The 27,660-nt window shown below is 39.1% G+C and overlaps 1 protein-coding gene across 1 annotated transcript in view; it reads left to right on the top strand.

The window, feature by feature from the left end:
* SLCO5A1 (solute carrier organic anion transporter family member 5A1) overlaps nt 1-25,669 on the top strand; it is a 73,109-nt gene extending 47,440 nt beyond the window's left edge. Inside the window, exons 5-9 of the mRNA XM_031503737.3 lie at nt 1,199-1,397; nt 9,120-9,279; nt 12,819-13,060; nt 16,265-16,329; nt 17,543-25,669. Coding sequence (XP_031359597.3) covers nt 1,199-1,397; nt 9,120-9,279; nt 12,819-13,060; nt 16,265-16,329; nt 17,543-17,988 — 1,112 coding nt within the window. The 3' untranslated portion in view covers nt 17,989-25,669. The remainder of the gene's footprint in view (nt 1-1,198; nt 1,398-9,119; nt 9,280-12,818; nt 13,061-16,264; nt 16,330-17,542) is intronic.
* The last annotated feature ends 1,991 nt before the right edge of the window (nt 25,670-27,660 follow it).

The following is a 27,660-nucleotide window of genomic DNA, read 5'->3' as shown; positions in this document are numbered from 1 at the left end:
AGAATGAGTATGCTTTGCAATAGTTGTTAAAGTATTTGCAAGTGATTATTTTACTAGCTTCTTGTAAGAGACCAACATCTCTAGCAATTTGGATCATAAAGTTTAGCATCTCTGTAGATGCAGCTGCCAAAAGTAGTTCAAATTCCATGTTTATATGGAATGTATCTTTATTGGCAAAGCCTTTAATTAATGACCTTCTTACATGTCAGTGAGAAGCAATAGACAAGGGAAGAACAGTGCAAGACATTTGCTGAATTTACCACCACCTCAGGACCTGAGAAGTCCTGGTCATATGTTGCTGAACTGCAGCAGCAGAAGTTTCATAGGCATGTCTTTGTGTCTTACACTTACCCTAATTGTATTATCTTAATTTTTTAAATTGTGTTTGATCAGTTTGCACTCCACATATCTGTGGAGAGATGAATTGGAATGCTGAGGTAGGAGCCATGGAATCATAGACTCAAGGTTGGAAAAGACCTCCAAGATCATCAACTCCAACCTTTGACCAAATACCATCATGTCAATAAATCAGCACCAAGTGCCACTTCTGGTCATTTCTTGAGCACCTCCAGGGATGGTGACTCCACCACCTCCCTGAGCAGCCGATGCCAATGGTTAACCACTCTTTCTAATGCCCACCTCCTGAACCTCCCCTGGCCCAGCTTGAGGCCATTTCCTCTTGTCCTGATGCAGGTTGCCTGGGAAAGTGCTATTCAGCTTGAGTCCAGAAGGCAGAATTTGCAGCCAGGCTTGGGTGTGCACTCCCAGGGTGGCAGGGTTCTGGGGTCCTGCTTGAGATTGGCACTTGTGCTTTGCTGGAATTACACATGAGAATGGGAGGAGGGAGATTTGTGTCCAAATCTGGATTTCCTCATCCAATTTCAGTGGGAGAATTGGGCTTATATGTAGCCTTTCTCCCCATTCTAAAGTAAATACAAAACAATGTTTCTGCTTGCAAGTACAATAGTTCTCTTATAGTGCTTCGGCCACTGTTAATATGATAAGGAGGCTTTTATAAATTCTTTGACAACATTCCAGAGGTTTGAAAAGTCTGACTCAGTTTGCTAGTGGAGAATCAGACAATGGAGATCTTAGTGCAGTATTTGCAGTCATCTAATTACGGAATGAAACCAATATTTATGTTTTCTGCCATTTCTTTAGGTCCTGTTTTAATGTTGTTTGAACTTCTTCCTGGCAGGTGTGATTATTGTCCCAAGTGCTGGTGTTGGTATTGTCCTAGGTGGCTACATTATAAAAAAGTTGAAACTCGGTGCAAGAGAGTCTGCAAAGTTGGCTATGATCTGCAGTGGTGTGTCTCTGCTGTGCTTTTCAACACTCTTCATTGTTGGATGTGAAAGCATAAATCTAGGGGGAATAAATATACCTTACACAACTGGGTAAGTGTCTTGCATGATTATCTCTGGCAAAACCAGCTTTTTCCAATAAGCCTGATCTAGAAATGTTAAAAATACTGATAGCTGATGTACTGAGGAAGCCGCAGGTTCAAATGAGAATTTAGTGAGTATTGTGATATAAACACATGCTATTAATTTGTGTCCCTTGTTTTTTTACATCTAGTTTATGATGCAGTTTATGTAGTAAATCACCTTTTTGAGGGGTGAGAAAATGTATTAGAATGGCCTTCAGTGATGCAGCAGAATAAGAATAGTGTCCTCTGTAGTTTACTTAGAATTTGCTTAGTGTTTCAAAATGTTTTCTGCTCATGACAGTTGTGAAAAAACGAAGTGGATTATGAAGATTATTTCTAAATGGGTTTATTAATTATCACCTTAATAGTATTTTAGGTCTATAGTCCCTATTTGAGAGGAATTACTTGGGTGTGTGCTGTTGACATTAGTGGTGTGCACTGCTTCTGAACTCCTTACTAGTTGTGTGAATGCCCTCCAGTGCTTGCTGGATCATCATCAAGACCATATCATCATCAACTAGACCATATTCCCTAAAGTTTTATAGAGACTGAAGAGGACTGCAATGAGGAAGAAGATGTGGATGTAGGAAGGACTTGAGAGTGAGGAATTTAGTCTGTGGCATTAAGAAATGCATGGAAGGGCATGAAAAAAAGAAAAAAGATATTTGGAGGGAAGACAGTGTGGTAAAACTTGAGACATTTTCACTGGAAAGGGATTCCGTAGAAGCCTGATCATGAGCTTTATTTTCTTTCTTACTTTTTGCATGAGATGTTCCTCAAAATTGCATTCTTCATGTAGGTTAAACACAGGAACAGAGTAAGTGTTTGGAGAGAGTGAACCTGTCTGAAGCAATGTTTTTCCCTTTGCTTTTACATCTGAGGCATGTCTGCCTTAATTATGACCAGATGCTGGGTATCAGATCCATATTTGCTTTTAGGGCTCAGCTCTGCACTCCTAATATTTTGAAGACAATGTAGAGTGTGGAGCAGGAAAAGAGATGATGAAGTGGAGAAAAAAATACTATGGGGCAGAGGGATAGCAAGTGAAAAACAAAGAGGTAAAATGGGAAGCAAGGGAGGAAGAAAATAGGCACTGTTTACACAGAGAATGTTTTGCATTTCTTGTTGCTGGGTGTTACTATGCTACTGTCAAACCTTAATGCTTGAGCAAAGAAAACCAGCAGCTGAAAAATCAAGAGCTGATGAAAAGCTGTTACTCCTTTGTATTCCTAAGACCTAGAGTTAAAGCTTGCTGCTGAGGGGCTGTCAGCAGAAGAAAGTGGCATGGTCATATAACCTCATCTGAGCTTAGTGGGCTGAAGAAGGAGAGAAGAGGGATGGGGAGGGGTGGAATGCTTTGATTGTCCACCTGCTGTTAATGTTTGTGACAGCCTGTGGGTGTAGAGGATGAAAATTAATAGGAATTAAAACATAAACTTCAGATAGGAATGAATCGATCTGTGTGGCAAGTCAGAATGTCCCTGCCTGACTAATGAGAAGCCCATACTTTTCTGTTTGGCAAGTCCCACTTGTTTTAAATCTTTTTCTAAACTGAAGACAGGGTGTACTATTGTCATGTAACTCACAGTCTTCATGCTGGATTTGTTAGAGTATCTAATTTTTTTTTTAGTAAGCAATAACATTTGCAGTAAATACATAACATCAATTGAAATAGCCATCAATTCACAGCTGTTGTGCAAATCTGCAGTACATTACTTCTTTCCACATTCATGTAATTGTTCTTATTGAGAAAAGAGGTGAGAAATAGTGATTGCAAAATTCTAACAACTTGTTGTTATATATAAACTCTTTGAAATCAGTACAAAAATCCTATTGACTGTAATGTCATCAGAAATTGAGAATTACCAGCATGTTACCAAGCATAGTTCAGCTGGATTTTTTTAATGCAAAGACAAAGTCCACATTTATTATCAAAATGATAGTAAAAAAGCAGCACTACACATAAATTAATCTTGAATAGCTGATATGGTAAGCATTCTTTTAATTCTCATGATCAATCATTTGATCGTTTCAAATAATTTACTTAGTAGGCAACTCTTTAACTCAGCCATCAAAGAATGTTGTTGGCCATGGAATTAAAAAAGCATGCTTATATTTTGAATTTAATAAAACACATCATTCATTCCCTACTTCAACTATAGTGCAACATAGGGATGTCAAAGCCAGTTCCATTACAAGACTGGATAGGGGAAGCAGCAGAGCTGCCTGGTTTGGGATAAATGTATTGCATGATACTCTGCCCTAACATAGCAATGCCAGGTCTGATATCTCCCGCACTGGCACCAACCCAGAGATCTCAGATGTATTGGGCAGTGTAGACATACCCTGCAGGATAATTTCTGGACAAATATGTTCATTTCTACTGTTTATTTTTTAAACATATAAGCTTGCAGTTTTTTCTTTAGTGAACTGAGCCCTAAGCCACTACAAAGGAGAGGGGTGAACTAGATTTCAGTTAACACAGAAGTTATGCGCATACCAGTGCTCAGAAAAGTAGGCAGTGACATTTCATAATTCAGTATGTTTCATAACTCAGTATTTTTCTAACTGTACCAGCTGCAAAGAAGTGAATGGGACCTGGAGGCATGCACAGATTAGAATATATTGGAAAGGATTTTCCACTGTTTTATGTTGGGCACAAGCAGTTTTGCTGTTGCTGGCATGTCATCAGCATTTCTGTTCTCCGGAAGATCAAGGGCACCTCTGTATTATTCATCTCAGCATTTTAGAATCTATTGCTCCATGCCCCAGCCTTGTTCTGAGGGTGTGTTTGATGTTTGAATTGCAGTGTAAGGAGCCTTATGTCAAACCACAATATGGCATCCCTTCTCTTGCACCATAACAGCATCCAGGTGCAAAGTCCTGAATGAGTGGATGGTCTGGACAAGAGTCCAGATGGCTTTTAAGTATTTCTAAGGAGGGAAGCTCCACAGCCACCCTGGACAACTTGTGTCACCACCCAGTCACCTTCACAGTGAAAACTGTTTCCTGGTGTTTGTAGGGAACCTCCTGTGTTTCACTGTGTACCCATTGCCACTGGGCACCACTGAAAAGAGCCTGGCTCTGTCTCCTTTGCATCATCTCTTCACATATTTACAGGCATTGATGAAATGCCCCTGAGCCTTTTCCAGGCTGAGCAGTCTTAGCTCTCTCAGCTTTTTCTCAGATGATACATGCTCCAGACCTTCCATCATCTTCATGAACTTTCAATATGTTGTTGTATAAGGCAGCTAAAACAGCCTCCATGGTGAGCTTACTCATAGTGTCAGATTCCTGGATTAGTTCAGTTTCATCTCTCACATTTCTGATATGTAATGAATCAACACAGACTCTTTGATTGCTTTGTGTTGTTTCGGTGCAAGTAAAGTTTACTTAAAGTGTGCAATTGGCTTGCTGAGGTATTTCACATAAAAAATATTTACATTCTTCCTCTTGTATCATCTGTGTATGTTTCTGTTATTCTTGTATCTATTTCAGTGCAATCAGTGGTATCCCTTAACTTGAAAGCAGTGACTAATTGGATCAGAACAATGACAACAAAGAAGGAATCCAGCTAACACAGTGAGAGGGTCCCTTGTTTGACAGCTACACAAAAATTGCATCATTGCTGCAATTCCAGCTGCTTGCCAACAAGGAGACTGCAGATCTCTGCCATCCAGAATGTCCTTCAATACCAATCCAAAAATACTGCTATCAAATTAAGATAATCCTTTTTATCATATAGCCCAGTATTAATATTATAGAAACTATGTGGTGAGGTTATCTCCTTCCCTTTGTATTTTCTTGGTTTTGTTGGTTACTACAGTGATATCAATAAAACCATGTACAAAATCAATAATTTGTTTAGATGTTACAAAATATAGTTTGACTTCCTTTTTTTTTAAACTGCATTTCATTTAAATTGTAACCTTGTGGGAAGAGGGTCTACTTTTTTTTCCCAATATATGTTCATTGACTGCCAGTACAGTGATGTTTTGGTCCAAGTCTGAGTATGTGAAATAGCAGGTTACAGCTCAAAAAATTCAGGCAATAAATCTCATTTTATATTTTCCTTTTACTCACTCCTGTACCACAAGCCTTCCCTCAAGTAAAAGTTGGAGAGAAAAACATGACTTAGAAAAAATGTTAGAAACTAGAGTCCTTTACATTGTTAGTCACATCTAATAAAGGTCTTCCTTTTAACAGCTTTTGTAGCATTGTGACATGGAGACATAGAACAGTCTCCCTGAGAAGTGAAGAAATGCAGTTTGGCAGAAGGGATTCTGGATTTTGTCAAAGCACATGTTTAGTGAACTTGCAGTTGAATCTTATTAATGGAAGGAGCAGCATCATTGTTTGTAATTGAAAGAATAGTTCAGGAAATGCTGTCATTAGGGGTTGGTTTCTGTTTGTGTGCCTTGTGCATGACTGGTGTCCTTGTCTGCTCAGGTGCAGCAGTGTTGCAAGTTGGCAGTATCTGCACCTGCTGAAGCAAGCAGAGCAGCTCTTTCTCAGACATCCCATGTTTCTACAGCAGCTGCTGCATTGAGACTAGGCTGCTTTTCCCACAGATCAGTTCATGAGCAGGATGTACTAGCTTGGGTGAAATTTCCCTAAGAACCTACTCTTAATGGCTGATGGAGGTAAATCTGTGATGTGCTGTGCTGTAATTCAGGGATAAATACTTAGTTTTCCTTTGTGGAGAGTAGGCAGCCTCCCAGTGTCAGAAGTCAGGATTAGTAGAGTGCTTTGGTTCAGCTTACTTCCAGAAATACGTATACCTTCAGGAAAAAATTATTCATTCCTGAAAGAAGTGTTCAAGAAATCTGTTGTGGTATGTGTTGTATGGTTGATCACATGTGATGAAAATGAGATTACACAGACACATGTTAGTAGAGATTTCATGACCCCAGCATCTGAACCTCCTTCATCCTTCATTTCCCACCACTGAAAGAGGAGTGAACAATGAGTGATGAGTGAAGGTAATGAAGATGAAAGCATGAGCCTCTTACAACTGTTTGATAATGAACTTCTGGGAATGCAGTTAATAGATGATTTTGTGTATTGCATGTTCTTTAAAGGATAACAAAACCCATACCTCTCTGTGTGCAAGGTATTTGCTCTAAGCAACAAAAAGAAATTCCCCAAATAAGCCTTACAGTGATATGCTGAGGACAAAAGGTGGTGAAAGCTGGAGAGACAGCTTGCAGTAACTTGTTATTAATTTGAGCATATTTGTTTTGTGTATCTCTAAATTTAAGTAATCTTCCAGGACAAACAAAAAAATGTGCTTGAGATTAAATTATCACAGTGGTCTCAGTTCAATTTCCAGTTTCATATTTCTCATTTCTTGCATGCCTGATTTAATTCACCTTATTTTTAAGCTGATTCCTAACCTCTGTGTCATGGTAATGTTCAGCAGAGCAGCTGAAGCTTACATAGCTGAAGTTAGCTATGGAAGCAGAGTGAGACAGGGAATGGGTTCTCCTGTGGAACCCTACCTATCTGCTCCTGAGAAGGGTTTTTAGGTGGTGGAGGGTTAAGAGATCAGAAGAATTTGTGCTGCAGGGTGAGAGAGGCTGGAGAGTGGAACCAGAGCTGTGCTTCTCCTGGCAGTCTGGGCTGTCCCTGGACCTGGTCCTGTGCAGTGTGGCAAAGCCCTGTTGTCAACAGGAACACGGTACAAGGGTCTCCCAGGCAGATAGTGAAGGCTCTTCTTACGCCAAGTATTGTCCCATCTGGGACATCCAGCTCAGCAGGCTAACTAGGATTTCATAAAAATGCTACCTAAATGCTTCTAAAAATGCTGCCTATTCTGTTGGTGTGAAAAGCTTTTGTCACTTTGCTGCTGAAATTTGTATGTTCCCGAGGAATGTTTTGATGATTTGGAGTTTTTTCCATTGGAGAAAAAGTTCTGTTAAGAGATTACTGGAACAATCTGCCCATTGCTATATGATATGTTGCTGCATACTGCTTACTGAAATCCAGCAGGATATAATATGACAAATTTCAGCTGGTAGCTGAGAAGGTGATAGAACCGCTACCAGTCCCAGGTATTTCACTTCCTGCTCAAGCTGCAACTTGTTTCTAAAAGTGTACCTTGTTTGTTTATGGAGCAAGAAACAAAACTTTCAGAAAGGCTTTGGTTACCATCCAACTAGACCATAAAGTGTAAAGTATATCCAAGAGCTAAATTTGTGAATCTGATTTGTGTGATCAGTAGATAGTCAATAAACATTTGAAAGCTACTTAGTAATATTTAATTGTCTGCAGAAGTGCAGAGATGGGAAGACAAGCTTATTCAGCAAAAGCAAATAGTGGTGTATAAATACAAGAAAACCAGTCACATGGAATGCTCTGAGCAGCAGTCATGCTACTGCGTGCCACTGCCGACAGGAGGTGAGGTGACACACGGCATCGGTGCCAGTCGCTGTGTGCAGAAAGGCTCCCGAGCCAAGCCTCTGGTCTAGCCAGGGGTAGATGGGAACAGAAGAATATTCCTTGTGGTCCCTGGGGTAGCTGGGGTGCAGTAAGTCTGCTGCTAGTTGTTTATCTTCACACTGGCCTTGCCCACATCACAGCCATAAAGACAAGGTAGCAGCAGCCCTTGTGAGGCTCTGCAGCCATGGCAGTCTGTGAGCATGTGTACAGGATCTCGAGGATGCAGCCACAAACCCAATCCAGATTCCGTTCAGCTCCTGCCTGGCTGAGGAGGTGCTGAAATTCCCTGGATATCTACTGATCTGCTCAAGAGCAGAGGTACTTGAGGTTGTTTTAAACAGCAGTAGCCATTGAGCAGTACTGAGAGAATGACAGAACAAACAAGACAGAGCAGTTAATTCAGTATTACAGTGTAGTGCCCAGTGTGGAGTTGTTGTGCATTCCAGTGTAATTCTCAGACATTAGTATGGTTACCAATTCTCAAGGACTACTGAAGTGAAGTAAGCTATTTGCATTTTGGCCAGAGCACTCAAAGACCAGGCATAGATTTGTGTAGTTTTAGGGGAGCCGTGTAGGTACAGTTGTTAAGCAGTCCTCACTCAAGGATGGTCAAGAAGCATTTAAAATATGTCCAAATCCATAAAGGATTTAGGCTTTGGCCACATTTTGGGGAATGGTATAGAGAAGCAGAGTGGTGATTGATTTATGGACATTTAGTAAAAGCACAGCAGTCTTCCAGATCTAGAGCTTCCTGTAAATTTCACATATTTGTAATACATAAGTCATACAAGCATTGTTTTCTGAACAGCTGTTGGTATGTAGGAGAAGATGCCCATTAGTTCACATTAATTCACAGAATCCTCACATCTTGTTGCTGAATCTTTCATTAGTAATCAACAAGAAATTACTGCAACTTAGAATAAACATATAAAATAGTGGTGTCTTAATTCATAGAGGGAAAAAAAACCCAGGAAAAATACACCTAGCCAAATATGATACAAATTTTAAACTTTGGTATTATTTCTTTTATTGTATTTTTAGTTGATGGCAAGGATTACCTGGGTGTTCTTCTATATTTTTATTTCTATATGCTTAAGTCATATATATATATAACCTAGAGGTAACACAGTTTTGTCTAATCATCAACTCTCAGTCCCAGAGTTAATGAGTAGGATGTTTGCTGCCTCTGTACAGAAGAATATGGGTATCTGTGTGTGCTCTACTAGCATGTTCTTTTTCCTTTCTTCAGTCCCACTCTTGCCATGGCCCACAGGAATCTGACTGGAAGCTGTAATGTTAACTGTGGATGTAAGATTCATGAGTACGAGCCTGTCTGTGGATCAGATGGAATAACATATTTTAACCCTTGCCTAGCTGGCTGCATCAGTGGTGGAAACCACAGCACAGGGGTAAGTGCTTCACCCACCATCCACACAAAACCCATGAGTAGCCCCCTGGGACCAGTGCAGATGGGAGACTTCTCTGTTCCTTGCTCAAGCATCCCTTCTCTGAGCTTCAGAGAAGTTTTCTGGAGGTGACTTGTCCATCTCTGAGCCTTTCCATGATTTGAAAGACTGGCAATGCTGTTACTGCATGGTGCTACCCCACTTCCTTTAGTTATATACCAGTTTGAGGCACAAGTTCATTTGTACTAAGTGAATCCTCCAGTTGAGTGAGTGCAAATGCCATGGGATAGGAAGGGCTGGTGTTTCCCATACAGACCCCAAAGACCTTGGTGGCAGTGACCTGCATGCCTGCTGTTCCTACAGCGCTTGGAGGGAGTACCTTGGGTCAGTGTCATCTAACACTGCCAACATAGGCAGCCATATCAAACTCTCTTTCTTCAAGCTTAGTCTTACCTTTTAGAGCAGTTTGGGTTTTTTTGTGACTCCCTCTCTGAACTGAAGGAAGAACTTAACAGGTAGTTGGAAGTGTTTTAAACTCATGTTTGAAACTCATCATTTTGCCCAAGTATCTCCTGCACCTGCACCAGTGCACTGATAGGTCTGTGGTTTGCCTGGCTAGGTAAAATCTGCCCATGTGTTCTGCTCTTGTAAAACAGTTTGACCAGTCCCATGGCCTTTTTCTAAACCTTGATGCTAAATCAAGGTTGTCATCAAGCTCAAGTAGCAAGAACTTAAAAAGATGTTAATAATCCACTTTCTTTCTTGAAAATACATTGCTTGTTACAACCCAGCATTCTAGTTATGCTGAACTGGAGAAAGACATCCTGCTGGTAAAACCAAACCATAGAAATTTGGCAGTTTCCAGGACTAGTCACAAGAAGACAGCTGAAAAGTAGAATCTGACTTTAGTATCAACAGAGAATTATGGTCATATTATTTTCTTTAAAAAATGAACTCTTAAATTCTTCTGTTACAGAACTGTCCTTTAAAAAAGGATAATTAAGACAGAAAAGAAGTAATGTAAACATTGATTTTCTTAGGGCTTGATTGTGCTTTCCAGAAAGCTTAATTAAAAAGTATCAGTCTCCTAATTTGCAGTTGTGAAGCAGGAGCCTGTGAAGCAGGAGGATGTTAGGTCCAGCACTGTGTTTTCTCAGGTCACCTGGATAATGGTCATGTTCATATATAGATGCCACTCTTTCCCTTTTTTAGTTTCCTTTTTTTTTTTTTTTTTTTTTTTTTTTTTTTTTTTGACTATCTTGCTGTTTTTTAGTAGAAAATTGTTTTGACTGATTGGAAAAGCCTATCTATATAATCTAATTTGTGCTTTCCTGGACTGAGACAGGCTTCATCTTTGTTGCATTTTATCTGATATTGAACTGGCACTATTAATTTATTTAGTAGGGAAATATTCTAGGAGTGTGTACTCTACAGATTTTGAAACATGCTATTGCACCTTATGGTTTAAGAAAAGATGCTTCATGGCCTGAAGTTTTAACTCAGTATCTAATGGTGAATAGAATAGGGCTGACATTGCTTGGAAAATGAACTTTTTTGGATTAAATAATCCTTTTTGTATGGTGCTTTTAGAAACAAAAAAATGTAAGTTCGTGCCACTGTATAACACACAAAATGTTCCTAACGTGTAATATTTGGATTTAAGTTCGTAACATAGAGTGTTTTCAAAATAAACCATTTCAAAGTTCAAACTAAGAGGAAAGGATACCAGTGTACAGTTCATACCTGTTTTATATATATTTATACATTTATCTATTCCTATACTCTTAATAGTTCTGTCATGCTATGTCTGTCTCATTTAACACACAGACTTAGTTTCACTGTTGATGAATAAAGAGTGTGTGGTAAAGAGGTCTAATTTCTGTAGGATTCCTATTTGACATTTGCATTTGGAAGCAATAAAGAGTTTAGGGTGAGGTACTGTAGAAAGAAATCAGGTACTCATGTGATGTTAGAGTGGAATGCTGCCTTGGGAAACCAGCATCTGTCATTGGCTTTGTTTCTAAGTGATGTTGGGCAAGTCAGTTAAGCAGAACTTCTCCCTGTTGTTCATTAGTCTTGTATTCTTCATATTCTGGATGATGAACATGAGCAACAAACACAAGTTTCACTTGTAGATGGGCTGCCTAGATCTGTATTTGAAGGCATGAAAATTTACATTTAGAATATATTTAGTTGGGTATAATGGAAAATGTTCTGAAAAAAGGATTCCAGTTGTCTCAAATTAGTCACCCATGTTAGTGAAAACTTTGATCCATTTCAGTTACTTAATTACAAAATAAAGATAACATCAATACCTCATAACTGTTTTGAAGATAAATGACTCATTTTTGAAAGAGTTAAGCTAAAATAGTGAGTTACAGAAAATCCAAATGACATATAAGTCCTTCCGTCTTTGTAGTAGAATATTCCTAGTCTGAGGAAAAGAAAATACCTGAAGTCACATTTTGAAAATAGGAGGTAAAATATTGGATAAATAGATACACTATTAAGATATTCAGCTAAATACCATGGGGAAAAAAGTGTGAGGCTACATGATGGCATGGATGCATATAAAGGTACACATCAAAATTGACAAACTGCCATGATTTGGATATGTCTTGGTGTCTAAGTGCTTAAATTCTTATCTTAAGATGATTTTGTAACTTCTGTGCCTGTGTGGTCCAAGGTTTGATGAAAATTGAAACAGAAAGCTTGTTCCTGTAACATCACATATGTCCTGGCCAGTTTCTGCTGTAGCACTGGAATATACTGATCTACTGCACCCCTTTGCCATACATCAGATGAAAACAGAAGTAGCATAAAGGTGAAAGAAGGCTATTTCTGATCTAGGTCTTCCTCCCCTTGTTCAAATCACAGTCCTGTTTGCCTGTGAAATGCTACTTCTTTATTCAGTCTCTTCATCTTAATTTAATTCTCTTTGTCCATTCAGTCATCTCTCAGTGAGTCCTCCAGTCTCACTCTTTTAGTCTTTGCTTTCCCTTTATTATTCTCTGTTTTTGCTCCTTGCCAAACCTACACCCACATCAGGTGGAGAGTCCTTAGCTTCAAGTGTGAAGTGCAGCTTGTTGCTCAGTGGCCAGATCTGGGTCGCTTTCCATTAACATGGCAGAAGACACTGCCTGAATATGAAAGTCAGCAGCTTGCTGAATTTCAGAATCTGGCATTTTCACTGCTGCCTGAAGAGTGTTTCCTCACATTTTTTGTAGTACAATAGAAACAATATTTTTCTCCAGTCTCCCTGTCAGAAGTGATTGAATTGTTTTGTCAATATTTCCCAAATTCTTTCCAGATTTTTTAAAATAAACTCAGACTAAATAAAGCAATGGAAAGGCAACCTCATCACAGAGAGTCCCGGCCAACTTTAAAATTACTTGGAGATATAACTTTGCTTGTGCTTGTGGTAATGGTGCTCAAGGCAGAAGATTCTCTGAGAAGTACCACAGGACTGTTGTATGATATCTCTTTGCAATGTCTTTCTTACACATATTTTTCAGATGGAAATGTTATTTTTTTTTTCCTAGGTCAGAAATTACACAGAATGTGCCTGTGTGCAGAGTCGCCAGGTGATCACTCCGCCGACAGTGGGCCAGCGCAGTCAGCTCCGGCTGGTGATTGTCAAAACCTACCTGAACGAGAACGGCTACGCTGTGTCCGGGAAGTGCGACCGAACCTGCAACACGCTCATCCCATTCCTCATATTCCTCTTCATTGTAACCCTTATAACAGCATGTGCCCAGCCATCAGCAGTCATAGTGACACTCAGGTGAGAACTCCGTGAGGTTTCGTAAGTATTTTTGCCATGCCCGCTATCACCAGTGCCTGTGAAGCTTGTGTAGCCTTAAAAAGTGAATAGAATCCTTGTGTAGCCTTAAAAAGGGAAAGTGCTGACAGGGATAGGGTGAAATCTGTTTGTATTTAAAATATGTAATATTCTAAATCCACTTGAAGAAACATGAAGTGTGTGGTAAATTCCAGGTGCTATAAGGAGAAAACAAGCAAAGCTTCATGGAAGAAAATGATTGCTTTTGGAAAGTTTTCAACCTTCTTAGAGCAGTGGGTTTGGATTTTCAAATGCAAATGAAAAAATTAAATATTAAAAATTTAAAATGATCCTTTTCTCATTCTTAAAATAGCTCATTCCAGCCACATGCCTGGTTTTGAGTTTTCCTTTTTTATCTTCCCAAGAATTTTGAACTTGTACTGTAGTAATGGTGTTATTGCCACTACTATAGGAATAGAGATCCTTTGTGGGAAAAAGGCAGTAGCATTTATTTGTCAATTTGAAAAAAAAAATCGTATTTCTGGATTGGCTTTTCCCATCTCTGCCGTCTAGTTTGATAAACATAATTATTTCCTGTAACATCTTTGTCCATGTAAAATGTAGTTCCTGTAAGAATTGTTTTGCTGATTTTTAAAGAAAAGTGAGCTGAAAAAATATAATATGGTCTACTGCTAAAATAATTTTGTATTTGTTTAATCTATGTTGCTGCAATTTAAAGAGAAGGAGAAATCAGAGGAAAATTATATAATTATTTACTAGAATTTACAAAGCATACCCATAAGCATTGGTTCTGCTAGTAGCAGGAGGACAAAGAATGGTTTAAAATGTCTGTTTGGTTTGGGATCTGAAGCTAAAGAGCTCAGAGTTTAAGAAGAAAGTTCTTTTCAGATGAAGATGAGTTGGAAAATAAAAGAGAGAACAAAATAGTTCAGTTGGAAGGGACCTACAATGAGCACAGAATCATAAAATCTGGAGGGACTTGAAGGGACATAAAAAATTTCCTAGTTCCAACCCACTGTCATGGACAGGGACATCTTTCCTAGACCAGATTGCTCGGAGCTCCATCCAGCCTGAACTTGAACTCTTCCAGGGATGGGGCATCCACCACTTCTCTGAGCAATCTGTTACACAGCCTCACTGCCCTCACAGTGAAAAATTTTCTCCTAATATCTAGTCTAAACCTGCTCTCTTTCAGTTTGAAGCCACTGCCCCTTGTCCTGTCCTTACATGCTCTGGTAAATACTCTTGCTAGTCATCCAATCCAGCTGCCTGACCACTGCAGGACTGAGCAGAAAACCTGTTAGTGAGGGCATTGACAGGCAGGAGGCACAGCCACCTCTAGGGAGCCTCTTCCAGTGTGTGAGGTACTTGTGAGAAACACACACAAAATGATCCAGATGCAAATGGACATCCTGTCCATGAGACCAGGTTAGAGCTGACTTGAAATAAATCCCTACAAATGCTTGAAATGCTTGCGGTGTTCATGTCTGGTCTCAACACTAGTTGTTTAGCTGCATTAATTGCTAACATAGAAACGCCTTTTGTCATGGTTTTGTGTAAAATCTGTCTTCAAATTGAGCTTTTTTTAACATCAGTCATGTACCTTTTATTTCTGTGAGAAGGGTCCCAGCAAGTAGGATTTCCTTCTGGTAGTGTTGTCTTTACAACTTTACCCTGACATTCTGGGACAAACTTAGGCCCCTCTAAAAATAATAATAATAATGGCAAATCTTTGTAATAGGTCATGGAACTTTGGAAAACATGAGGCAGGTTGCGACTTAACTTTGGCATCCTTAGGCTCAGTTGTGAGCACAGCTGAGAAACCCTCTGGCAGGAATCTTTGTCTCACCCCCTCCAAGGACAGGCACTCTCTTGCTGTCATTTTCTCAGCTCAAGTGGCTAAGGTTTCTGCAGGAGCCCGCTGCTGGCACAGGGAGGATTGTGCTGTGTCACACTGAGGAATTTTGCCTTCCAGTTTGGTTTTCAAAAAATCCACAGAATGGGTGTAAAGGTCACTGTTGGGACATTGAAGCCAGGCACTCGGGGCTGGGCAGATCAGAATTCCAGCTGGTCAGCCTCACCTCAACTATTGTGTGCACAGCACTTTTATAATTCAGAGACTTCTGGCTTTATTCCTTCTGTCTCTGGATTTCCCACATGTAAAATAATAGTAATAATTAAAAAATTGCCTTTGCATTGCAATTAGCAAAGGCAAATAAAGATCAATATTGCAGTGAACTTCACAATAGTGAGGTACACTAGGGACATCTCCAACAGGATTTTGTAATGTTCAGTACATAAAATGGGGGCCCACACACATGGACAGTGACACCTGCTGTCCCAAACCACATATTGTGCTTTGTGCATTGGTCAAAGGTCTGTGGCACAAGTTGGTTCTCCAATTTCTCAATGTCTTGACTTGAAAACTGGATTTTACAGATGCATCCCTTTGACTGTAGAATTTTTGTGTGTTTTTATGGTCATTAATGTAATTAGAGGCTATCTTAAGACCTTTAGATTAAGAATTAAAAATATTTTAAAATCAGTAGATAATTCGTCATTTATGAAAATTGTGGTTGCAGTGTGAAATTTTGTTCCTTTGTATTTCGCCTTTGTAAGCTTGACATTTTTCCTTTGAAACTGCTGGGAGGAATCTTGTATTACTTGAATTGAAAAGGTATTTAAAGAGACTGTTTGATGTTTGTACTGGTATTCTTCTTAAAGTAGTTCCAAAATGCTTATGCTATACAAAGATTTGTTAAATTCAGAAATTGAGTCCAGCCTTCAACAATTTAGTTATCTATTAATTCTAATTTGCCTCAAAAATATTAAGAAAAAATAAATTAAGACAAATAAAATAATAGAAAGGTATCATAAGAAGCCATATAAACATTTGGTATGGATTCTCTAAATTTATTTAATGTGTTTGGATCAAATTCTTCAGGCCTTATGCAAGTAAAGAAAGGTTCAAAAGGCATGACTGAGATTTTGATTAAACGGGTCCAGGAGGAGCCGGCTGTATTTTTTCCTAACAGTAGGAGTTAATGATAGTAGAAGCTAAAGACAAGAAATTTGGACAAAGATTTTCTATAGCTGTGAAAAAAGCCATGAGGCAGAGCCAGAACATACCAGGATGATTATGGGTTATGCCTGTTCCTTCACTGGAGTTTTCTGTTCACCTGCTAGGTCCGTGGAAGACGGGGAGCGACCCTTTGCACTAGGAATGCAGTTTGTTTTATTAAGAACTCTTGGTAAGTCTTACAGTAGCTCAGCATTTCCATAAAGGCCATGTTCAGCTTAAAGCACCATAAAAGTATTAAAATGCCATAAATATGCAATTAATTGCTTGGCTAACTGTATTAGTAATCTAAAATTAATAACTTCTGAAAATGTGGTTAATTTACTTTTTTAGGTTACTGACTTTCTAGAACAACATTGTTTTGCAAAAAGATAAATTATTATAGCTTCAAATTGTATTTAAAAATTAATAGCTACTAAATACTATTTTACCAGGATTTTTTAGCTTTCAAAGAACAGAATTCTGTTGCTTTCAGCAATAAAAATAGTTTTTCTAATTTTAAAATAAGCATTTGTTATTTAATGTCTTAATGTCTTCTAATATTATTTAATGTCTTTCAAGTGTTTCAAAGCAAAAATGGATAGATATTAAAAGTCTTTATTTTTCAAAGTATTCTCTTTCAAACTCTTGAATTTCTAAAATCCTGCCCATAAAGAACACTCCAGGTGTTCAGTTAATATGAAATACATGACTAGAGCAAGCAAGTTCTATTCTAAGAGAACAAGAGAAGCCCATAAAGCTGCATCTTCAAGTTTTGTTTGAGGAAGGATGTTTCAATCTCATCTTAAAGATGTATTTCTGGAGAAAGCAGGAGCATTCCTTGGACTGGCTGCATTTTTTGCTGCCTTAGAAGGTAGTCTGTTTCTTGGGAAGTTCTATGCAAAAGGAAATTTGTTATCTCAATGGTCTTACCCCTTAAATCTATCTTCAAAAATACTTTGTGATCTTCAGTGCTTTTTCACCTTAATCTAAAACCAGCACCTTTCCCATCTCATGGGCAAAGGATTTTCAGCAGGTAATGCTATGGAGGTAATGTATTTCCCCTTCTAACTACCTGAGAACAAAATTGGATTTTTTTTTGTCGGGGACACGTAGTTCAAGAAGAGCTGTTTGGGGAAAGCAGATAGTAGTATCTGTTGTAAGGTGCTGCTGCATTGCCTTCTTTCAATTCTCTCCTATTTGTGGTAGGTTTCATGTGTGGGGTAAATAGTATTGGTGGGAAGATTGGCTGGCCAGTTTTCCATGTTTTACATTTCTTGTGAGAACAGCAGTGTAGAAATCTCAAAAATATTCAACCTACACTCTTTGGCTGGGGCATGTAGTTTCTTTAGAAGTTTTCCACAATATGCTAACACGTATTATTTCTCTTGCTATTTTTGTTTCAGCTTACATTCCCACTCCAATTTATTTTGGGGCTGTTATTGACACCACGTGCATGCTTTGGCAACAGGATTGTGGTGTACAAGGATCTTGTTGGGAATACGATGTCACCTCGTTTCGTTTTGTCTACTTTGGGTTGGCAGCTGCTCTCAAGTTCGTGGGATTCTTTTTTATTTTCCTGGCCTGGTATTCCATAAAGTGTAAAGAAGAACAACTGCAGAGACAGAGTTGGAGGGCTTCGCCGGTGAACACTGTGAGTGAGATGGTTGGACAAGCTGGACCCCAACAAAACTATGCACGAACTAGATCCTGCCCTACCTTCAGTTCCCAAGGAGACATCAATGTGGCACAAGGAATGAACTGCTTAGCACAGACCTACCCTGGCCCTTTTTCAGAAGCAATAAATTCCTCAAATGAAAATGCATTGAAAGAAGTCACTGTTGAGATATAGACCCATGGCTTGGTAATGTAATATTTAGTTTTGTTGGTTGACTTAGTTACGGCGCCTTGTAAAACACCTGTGCCTTCTATTTTTAATCTAAATGTAACACGTGATAAAACCAACAAAGCTTGATGCAAACAACCATAATATGTTCCTGAGGGCTGGATACCTCAAACCAACCCAAGTTCTTATTTCTCCCCTCCTGACAATGGAGTTTTAAAAATTGTGTTTGTAATTATTTCAGATGTGTCCATTAAATGTCCATGCTCTGATCTAATATAATTGTAAAGTTGAGATGTTACAAACAGCAGAAGTCAGTGGAAGAGTGACAAAAACTCATATTGTTGATGTCTAGACTCACAAAAATGAGTAAATGTATTGTCAACTTCATATCCACAAATTGTATTTTTAAGAGATGAGTGATTACTGTGAGTTCTGCTACAAAGCACAACTGAACTTATTTAAACTATGCAACTTATTTGGATAATTGTATGTGCAGCAAATTAAATTTAAAGCTTGCTTTTAAAGACATTACTGCAACTGAATTTCAGAGGGGCTATTTTCAGGTGTAATCATTAAATTAAAAAATAACATAAGGTTTAAAGTACTGTTAATAACATGTCAAGCCATACAAGAGTTATGCATCAGGTAATGTTTGCAAATATTGAGTTGTAACATCTTTATTCTATCAAAATGTGCATTAGTTTTCATCTGATGGGATGTAGTCATTCTTCACAAAGTATGTAGGATACTGTAATGCTTGAAGTAAAAAACTTCAGTATTGGTTTATAGTAACATTAAGATGTAGGAATCATACACACATACCAGATCAGATATGTGCACATTTCTGCAATGTTATTTGGGTGGCTGTTATTAGCACCAAATCCATATTTTCTTGAAGAAGAAAACAGCTGCTTATAGCTGGATAGGAAGTTTGGCTGTCCTTCAGACTTGCATGCCAGTGTATCTCAGCTTCAGTGGCAAAGTCTCGAGGGAGAGGTAATGGCCTCATCTGGTGTCTGGGACCTGGCGGGTCCCTCGCAGCCAGCAGCAGAGTTCAGGCTGCAGGAGTGAGCAGAGGAGCCCCTCTAGGGGCTGCAAGCAGCCTGCCCACCATGGTGCCAGCTCGGAGGCTCTCCCTGCACTCCTGGCACTGCCGAGGCACGGAGCACCCCGACACCCAGGGCAGCTGGGATGGGAGGCTGGCTCAGACCCTCTGCTTTCTACCACCCAGCTCAGACCCTCTGCTTTCTGCCACCCAGCTCAGACCCTCTGCTTTCTGCCACCCTTCTGCCTCTCCAGTGCCCGGTCGGTGCTGGGCAGGCTGGAGGGACAGGCTAGGAGGTCCTGGCTGTGTGGTGTGTCCCACACATGTCTGCCTTTCCTTTTCTCAGCTTCACTGAAAGCTCCTGTGAAGGCAGAGAGTGAGTTTGTCTCTCCTTTGGCCCTCCGGGTGAAGAGCTAAGAATAGAAATTATCGGCAAGTGTGGACTCACAGGATGTGATGTGGCCTTTGTTTATTCCAAATTACTGTAGTGTGTTCTCTGCCTGGGAGATGCTTAAACTTTCTAATCAAATGTGCTTGGCATTTCATTTCTTGTTCTGGAGGCTTTGTAGTGCCATGCTCATGAGGTACTAATGATGTCTCAAAGGCAGAAATTGTCAGTTGGACACTGAGAAGTCAAGGCTGTATTGTGCCCTGCAGGGGAAGTCTTAGAAGTGTAGGAAATGAAAAAGCAGTCTTTTAAGAGGACTTAGTGATAGTCTGGTTTGGATTTTGCTGAGTAGAGAACTTGTATGAAAATTAATAGGAAAGAGCAGATCTACATATTTTTGAACAGGTATTCCTGATTTAATTTTTCAATTTAGAACATGTATATTGATTAAACATTATATGGAACCAAGTCCTTCAAAATAAAGGCAGTACTCTCTGTGGCATCCATTAAATTGTCCAGGGAAGTGTAGATTTCCCTGTCTGCCTTTGCCAACTGTCTTTTGTCATCACCTGGATCTTCTTGACCAGCACATGGGACTACCCACGGGGCTGCTTATTTCAGAATGTGTCAGTCCACTTATGTAGTTTGTAACAATTCTTACTCTTCTTGTCTGAAAAGTCCAATTCTTCTACCCCAAACATAGAGAAGTATTGTTTTGACCTCTTCCTACTATTCTGTCCATATTAACAGCCTTTTTTGGGTTAAGCTTGAGAATGTCTTTTCTTTTCATGCAGCCACCAGATACAGCAGCGTGTTCTCAGTTAGCACTTCCTGAGATAATTGGCTTTTACACTTCTTGTCCTGAAAATTAATTTCCTTGGCTTAAAGGTGTTTGGAATATACATACATATATATATATATTTGTGTGTGTGTGTGTGTGTGTGTATATTTGCTATAGGAGATCAGAATAGATGATAAAAATGTTTCCTTTTGCTTCAGTTTCAAATGCTTGTTGCACCAAGAATTTTCTACTGTGGTGAAAATTGGCAAAGTAGTATGACAAAGTGTAATTGCAGCCCAGCCCTTGTCTATTTTCATCACTTCCCCATTTTAATCATCACAAGGGAGAAGTGAAGAATGACAATCTTTTCAAATACCTCAGGAACAGAGCATTTAGGGAATTTTAAAAGACTGAAGATTTAATAATCTGTCCCAATCTCTTATATTTCATGCCTTGTGTGCTTCAGTTCCATACAAAAACCAAGGAAGAGCAGATTAGGATTGTCAGGAACTAATGGCACTGATGCCAAAGAATGAGAGTGATAAAAGTGACACTTCTGCAGCTGCTGCTGTTTCTGAGCTTCGAAGGGATTTTAGAGCTTGTTGCAGTAGAAACCATCTATTTTTTTAGGATATCCTGTCCCTTTGACTTCCAAGAGCATTCATATTTCCTAAATGATTGAAGAAGTGGAATGTAGAAAGAAAGATATTAACTTCAGAAATACTGAAAAAGCCTTTTTTACATGCTCTCGATTTTAATTTTTAATTGGAAAATAAATTTAAATTTTTCTTTAAGTGTTATATGCAAAACAAAATGTAATTCCTTACTTTTCAAACATTTTTTTCCCTGGTTTTGGATATAGATAATTTTGGCAATACAAATATATTTCTATATAATCAATTAAGCCAGCATCCTCTGAAAGAAAGAAAACCCAAACACTGGCTAGTTTTTGATTGATTCCTGAAGGAGGGTTTCTCGTGAGTAATCTATAACAATCTAAACTAAGCCAATAAAGGTATGCAGGGGAAACACATTCACATCCTAGAAATGTCAATTCCAGCATTGTCATTTACCAGTATGTGGACTGAGACCTGCTGACCAAACACTGTTCTGAGGCTGTCACTGCTGGAGGAAGCAGCATCTCCAGACATTGAGAGCACCTAGCAGTAGTCGTGGTCGATGCATGGTGCTAAACCAACTTCACAGGAACTAAAAAAGAATATTGCCTGTCATGTGGTGAAGGGGCCCAAGCTGTCTTCCTACTGTGAGATCTTCTCACCATAGAACATAAAATTCCATTAAGTTTTAATTTTTACCACCTTGACTCTCTGTCCTTGAACACAAAAGGTTTGCTGGCAGTGAATACAAGAAAAGGTGAAGCAGGTGTCCTGCTCACCACAGGCTGCTATTGATAGCAAATCCAAGTCACCTGCCTGCACTTACCAGCCAGAGGTAATATGGAGAAACATCTGGTGATGGTCAAAGTGCCACCATGCCATCATAGGGACAGACTCTAAATCCCTCTTCCACCACTTATTCCTGATTTAGAGTGAGGAACATGGGAGGAAGAGTAGCCCAAATACATGGACTTGAGTGAACAGGTTAATTGTCCCTGCTTAGCCTCCCATTCACCCTTGTTTCCTCAAAAAGGAGAAAACTTCAGAATGGATGCAGCCATGGCCGTAGGTGCTTATGAATTCAGCACCCTCAGGAGATAATTTGTAGATCTTTGCAGGACTGGAGTGATCTGGAGAGTGGGACTGTCCTTGTTTCCAGTTTTAGTCAAAAGCCCCCTGGTTTTGGTCCCCCTTTTTCCCCTTGAGCATATTGGATAAAATATGATATAAATTAGAACCAATGACATTTTATAGCCTTTCAGTACAGTGTGAGCAGCTGCAAGAACCTTTGAATATTATTGTGCAATTTCTATTTATTCAGAATCTTTCAGTTCTTTGGCCAGCCTATGTATCTCTAAAAGTGCATGTTGTAACATGCAGTTCTTCAGAACTTACTGTATGTAAGTGGAGGCACTACTAAGTATTAGAAATGTACATTTGAAAGGTCCTAAATTAATAGTGTTTTCAAAAATATGGTTTTTTTTTAGTATTGATTATTAATTTGTAGTATTAGCTATTCATTCATTATGGCTCTAATCCAGCAGAACATTTAAATATGTAGGTAAATGTATATATTTAAGTAATGAACTTGAAAATAATGCACATATGCAAGTATGGGACTGAATCCTGTCTGCATTCAAAAAGAAATTCCTTTATCCAAAGAATATTTCTATACTGAGCATTTCCCCCATGGATTCAATGATAATTGTAACCAGAATAGCACAAAGTAGCACTTGAGTATTCTCCTGTAGCATTCAGGTGTGGCTACTTACATATCCAGCAATGGAGGAAGGCTGTTATTTTCAAATAGAATTCAAATTCAAAATATTTTGTGGGAATGGGCTAAGATTCATTCTCGCTCTTCCTGCCATTCACTTATTTAATGAATTTCTGTCTGAAAACCTATGTGTTACATGTTAGATTAAATAAAGGCATCCATCTGACCTTAGAGCCAATGAAGTTGCTCAGGTAATGCTTTAGACTCAAATTGTGCCCTTTCACAGAATTTGAACCTAGAAGTGCAGATGACAAAGTGTCAGTATCCTGCACAAATGGAGCAGAGCATTGCCTGCTCAGTGGAACTTCAGAGAGCATGTTTGGGACAGGGGTCAGCACCTTCTGCACTGCTCTTGCAGGTTTTCCCCCAAAATGCCTGAATAATTGCTGCCTTACTACACTTAAGTGTGCGTGTGATACCACAGCTCTTCATTGTGTTATATTGACATAAAATTGATGAGAAATAGGTTCAAAGTGTCTTACTGCTATTTTGGAGACAGATTCTTGGCCTCACTAGTCCAATGTTGAGGCTGAAGAACTAGACCATACCTCGTGTTGGAAGTTAACAAGCTGGTGCTTTAGCAAGTATGTGTGAAGTAGGGAATATCAAATTTGTTTAGCTTTTATACTCTATTCACTGGTTGTTACTACTGTTTTTGGAGATCAAAGACAAAAAAAAAAAATCTCCCTTAACAAGTTTATCTTTTTCTGTTTTCTCAATAATGTGTTTTTTATAATGGCTTAGGAGATGCCATGCTGCATGCTTCAGAATCTGAAGCCATCCAGCTGTGGTTGCTTTCCAGGGGCTTAAAACACCTGGTAATAGAGATTTACCAGGACTGCAACCTGCATCATCATTGCTATGGACAGTGTTTGCTATTAATAGATTAAACCTGCAATCAATTTCAGGTTCTTCACATACTGGACTTGATTCTTTGCACATTTTCATCACTTCAGAGTGCTTAGAAAATAGGCAGTCAACATCATGGTGGTAGATTTAGTCTTTGGTAGGGAATTAGAGCTTTCTTCTTTTTTCCTTTTAACATCTTGTTTGACAAATAACAATTCAAAAAGATCACATGTAAACATTGTCAAGAGTAGAGATGTGGAGCCTTCAGTGAGAGGACAGGATATGGCCAGGTTCATATGATTAGTCTCCTTTACACTGAATATCACTAATACATCCTACTTTGTGGACAAAGGTTTGAAAGCCTACCTGATCCTCAGGAAGGAAATTTTTATTATATTTTCCTCATAATTTATTGCGTAAATTAAGGAGGAAAGTTAACACTACCCATGTCCTGTGGCTGTATTCATTGCATTAAACTGCAGTTAATAACTACAGTTAGTAATTTTAGCAGTCACCCCTCCAGTCCTTCAGCTCAGCTCTCTTTTTTGTTAATACAGCCCGTTAAACACAGAGGTATCTTTGTAATTTCAATGCAGCTCCAAAGTTTTCTTGACTTCAAGTGTTACAGAATAGATGCTTATTCATCCAGTTCCTATTTTACTCTTCTAATTATTGCATTATCGATTGTGTGTATTGTATTTTAAAATTTTTTTTCATTATCAAACCAGTTGTCACAATGTTATCCTCCAACAGTGTTTTGTTCATTATATAGAATAGGTGAAAAGCTGTGGAATTAATGAAGGGCTACAAAAAGCATCCAAATGTTCACCTTGAGGAAGGGTGAGACACCTTGATAATCTCTGGACAATAGACTAAACAACACTGTGGTGCTAATAGGTACAGAAGTATTTTATTATATATTCACTATGACTTAAATGACATATTCAAGGCATGTCAATGATGCAACTGCATGTGTTTCTGTTCTTAAAGTCTGGACTGCTCTGACAGTGTTTGTAATTTATGGTGAGCCAATTCCTACCTAGCTCTCCTGTGGGTAAGTAATTTCAGGAGTCTGTGTAGGATCTGGCCCAGCACTATTAGGTAAAGTAAAAGCTACACAGACCACAGAAGTCTCGTGTGTGTAGAATGTATTCAGCCTGCTGTAGCATGTTACTTGATTTAGTTGCTTTGCTTAAGCAGGGGCTAAAAATAAATTCTGTAGTAATGATAAGAAACACTGGGCTAAATTCTGGAACCCTTAACCAAGCAATATTAGCAAGCCTTTGAATGAAAATGAGGATTGAAATCTGAATGTTCTTTCATGGAATACAAGAAAGAGAGGGGTAGAATAAGAGCAAATTCTATCTCTAGGAATGGAAAAAGGCCAAATCTGGTTGACTCCAAAGTGAGCTATGATTTTCCAAAGGGGCATTTGGTTTTAAAATCTTGAAGACAAAATTTCCCTTTTGAATTCTGAACCATCATTTTTTTTGTCTTGTTTTGCCTGGGCTGCTCATGCAGGGCAGGTGTCTCTATTCCAAATAGCACTGAAAGCACTAATAAGCACTAATCACACTTCTGACCGTCAGGCCAGAAAATTTGCCTCTGTAGCAAACTCCATATTTGAAAACCTGGAAGGAAATTTCCAACCAAAACAAAAAAATATATACAAAATTATCCAAACCTGAGTTTCAGTAAAAAAAGAAGAAAATTTTATGTCAGTGAGATCCACAGTTGAGTGGAGGCTTTCCTGGAAGAAGACCTGCTCTTTTCACCAGCTGAGCACATGGAAGTTTGCCCATAGCTGCAGTGCATACCTCTACCAAATGATTTGTGCAGAACAGCAACAGTCTGGGTAGTATTGTAGGAGCGTGGAGTGGGCACGCTGCCTGTAACTGTTTAGTTTTTAAAACCTCATTATTAAGCAAATGTGTAGAGTATTAAGGAAATTTGTAGAGTATGTCTGATGGTATGAGTGTGTGGGTGCTGTGCTGTGGTAAAAAGAGAATTGGTTTATGCTGGGTATTTTTGCATACTTTACTCCTATATGTTTTTGGTTTTGTTTTTTTTTTAAATTTATATTTATTTCTCATCAGAGCTTAGAGTAATTTTAAAGTTATATAACCCATGATTTAATGAAACCTACTGTCAGCATCTGTTGTAAACATGTGTTTACAAAACAAACTCTTGAATACTTGATACTTGGAAATAAAAAATAGCATATCACGTGTGTTGATTGGGTCCAGATCCTCTTTGATTTCAAAGTAAGGCTTGCATATTTTAATTTCCAATACGTATAACTACACAAAAAAAAAAAAAATCACCTTTCAGATTCCCCTGCACATTACCAGTGTCCAGGACCAGAGGTGTTAAAGCGAGGGAAGTGGATGAAGTTAGCTGAGCAGCGCATCGCTGTTTGTTTCTTTGCTTTTTTTACAAAGCTGCTAGTGTGCATTTACCTCAATAACAACAGGATTCACCTACTGCTAATAGCTCTAAGTCAGTCCCTGCCCATGGTGAGGGTTGGAACCAGATGATTTTTAAGACTGCTTCTGACCCAAGCCACTCTGTGATTCCATGTCTAGTTCTGGAACTGAAGCACTACACATCTTTGCTCTTTTGCAGTGCTTTCAGTTGCTAGGCAGTCTCAGAAAGTATCTCACACTGTCCAAGGATGTGAGGTCAATACAGCTGCCTTACCTTAAATCCAGATGCTATCTCCCAAAGATGTGCAAATTTTGAAACTCTTCTATCTCCAGGAGCCCTTCAAAAAGTCATGACCTATGTCCTGCCTTTCAGAATAGACACATGTCTACTGCTCTGCAGATCAAAAAAGCTTTAAAGGTCATCCTCTTGGCCCTCCCCTATTTGAGGAGCACTTGCTAGATTTAGGCACTTGCATCATTTCTGAGCCTGCAACTGCCAGTAAAAGCTTCCTGACGGTCACACCATGCACTGCTCATTAACTTGACTACCTTAGCTATGGGACAAGAAGTACTGTGCAGAAAGAAATACAAAACAAATTGGGACAGTAACACACTGCTTAGGATGCATATTTAGAGATATGAGAGATTTTGGCCTCTTTAACTTGGTTTAGTTTTATATTTGGCGCGTGTTTCCAAGACAGCAAGGATCAGAGCTCATTGCTGTCTGTACTTCTTGCTTACAAAATCAGTGTTCTTATAGTTTCTTTCCTCCACACTCCTATAAGAAACCTGTAAAAAAGGCTCTCACCTGGTTTAGAAGGTAGGGCAGTGTTTAGCTGATAGTTTAGATAACAGACTACTGTCCTAGAAGAGGGAAGGTAAACAACTTTCAAACTCTTTTCCATTTCCTCAATGAATACTTTAAGCTCTCAGGTAAGGAGGAAGGACAAGTGGGATGAATCTATGGACCACACTGTTGCACCATTCCCTTCTCTATCTCTGCCCAGCATTAAGAGAGAAAGCACCTTGCTTGGTTCTTTCAAAGAACTGTACTTCCAAAGAATGTAGGGCACATTGTTGGCGCTGGATAATTCCCTGCACAAAAGTACAAGAGGTGGTTATGTGGGACCTTGCTTCAATTTGCCTTTGTCCTTCAAGTCCTCCCAAACTCATTGGCTCAGCCTGCTCTGCACCCTGCTTTGAGATACATCCTGTGCTTGCTGCTGTGCTTCCAGGGCAGACTTCTCCCAGGGCTCTACCTGACACTGCAGTGACTGCTTTTTGAACACGTGGATTCATCCACTTTCCTGATCCATGCAAACATCACCTGTAACTTCATGTCTGCAGGAGCATCAGAGTCCCAGGACCATGTAAAAGAAAGAGTTCAAGAAGTCCAGATTCAGAGGCTGAATTTAGATATGAAAGTACTCTTAGTCACAGGCCATTGAACAAACATAGAGTTCATGTAAGAGAGAGTATCCCTTGAAAGCTAAGTTCCTTTTTGTGCTGACTCTTGTACAAGGAGACACAAGTCCTGACTAGGGATCTGTGGTTCACTCTTATTAAGTGCTGCATGTCTGGTTTGCAGTACTGTGCTGTCACAGGGAGAGCTGTGCAGGGAGGAGAGAAAGCAGCAAAGCAAGACATGGCTCCATGAAACATTTCATGACTTCTGGGAACTGCTGGTTGTGCAGCTCGGTGCATGGAGTTCAAGGAAAAAAGGACCGGATGAATTTGGAATTTAAAAAAATAAAAATCACAGCATGTCTTAAACAAAAAATATACACATTTCCAG

This window comes from Lonchura striata, chromosome 2 (assembly GCF_050655825.1).
Source record: "Lonchura striata isolate lonStrDom1 chromosome 2, ASM5065582v1, whole genome shotgun sequence".
In the NCBI taxonomy this organism is placed as follows: Eukaryota; Metazoa; Chordata; class Aves; order Passeriformes; family Estrildidae; genus Lonchura; species Lonchura striata.
The sequence above is the reverse complement of the archived record's forward strand: the minus strand, read 5'-3'. Positions and strand labels throughout refer to the sequence as shown.